Raw genomic sequence first — 1,083 nt, 5'->3', positions numbered from 1 at the left:
GCTGCCTATAGGTGACTGTGAGAATGCCCCTCTCCCCGCCTCCACCTTTCCCCATGAACTCGCCGCCCCCTTTCCTGCTGCCAGCGAATCCGGTAATGTTATGAACCCCTCCCGTTCGGTCCACCAATCCCCTGTCCCCCATCCTGCTCTCCACCCCACAGTGACCACTGCTCTCATTGGCTGTTTGGTTCGAGGGAAATGTCATGCCGACTCAAAGGTTTTATGTATATTTCCCAGAATGCATGTGCAACAGCTGAATCAGAAAGTGTATCTGGAAGCATGAGGATGTGTGGGAGGAGTCGTGTGCCTGGAACAATTACTAATGTACAAGTGTACATTGCTGTTGTATAATTGCTGCTTTTATCAATATATTTTTTACGTGTGTATGTGTGAGGGTATGTGTAGGTATTGGTGCTCAGCTTGGGTATTTTGATATCTTAGTTGTCTTTTGGCACTTGCAAGTCGATCCGGGTCGAGCAAAAGAGACAGCAAGGGATAACAATAGAGATGTAGGGTTTAAGGATACACAGAGAAGAAAGTAAACAAGAGATCCATTAGGAAAGGACAGGCATTAGGGGCCACGGCACATGTACATCACTTCACTTCCTCCTTTTCATTGTTTGAAACCTCCTTGTCGCTCCTCATTGAAAGTATATGTCACTCAGTCACAACACTTTGGTTGAGGTTTGACATTCGCAATGTTTCTTTCTGCATCTTACCAATCTGTAATATCACCCATTGAAATACTCAGTGTTGTATAGAGCCCATCCTATCCCCATGAGTATTTGGAAAACATAAACCAATAATAATGAAGTGACGAGCAGTATTTGCCATTCAACATGCACAGGAACAGGTAGTCCACCAGTTTTACATACAAGTACTACTAATACTCCTTCTACTACTATCACCACTAGTATTACTACTACTACTACTATCATCACTAGTACTACTACTATCACCACTAGTACTATTACTATCACCACTACTACTACTACTACTACTACTATCACCACTAGTACTACTACTACTACCACCACCACTAGTACTACTACTATCACCACTAGTACTACTACTACTACTACT

General features: G+C 43.1%; 1 protein-coding gene across 1 annotated transcript in view; it reads left to right on the top strand.

The window, feature by feature from the left end:
• Positions 1-1,083, top strand: part of LOC111963719 (MAP7 domain-containing protein 2-like) — a 24,874-nt gene that overhangs the window by 12,586 nt on the left and 11,205 nt on the right. The window contains exon 6 of the mRNA XM_023987218.2: positions 12-92. Within this exon, the coding sequence (XP_023842986.1) occupies positions 12-92 (81 nt within the window). The remainder of the gene's footprint in view (positions 1-11; positions 93-1,083) is intronic.

The sequence above is a fragment of the Salvelinus sp. IW2-2015 genome, linkage group LG5, assembly GCF_002910315.2.
Source record: "Salvelinus sp. IW2-2015 linkage group LG5, ASM291031v2, whole genome shotgun sequence".
NCBI lineage: Eukaryota > Metazoa > Chordata > Actinopteri > Salmoniformes > Salmonidae > Salvelinus > Salvelinus sp. IW2-2015.
Note: the sequence above shows the minus strand (reverse complement) of the source record. Positions and strands in the feature narration are given on the sequence as shown.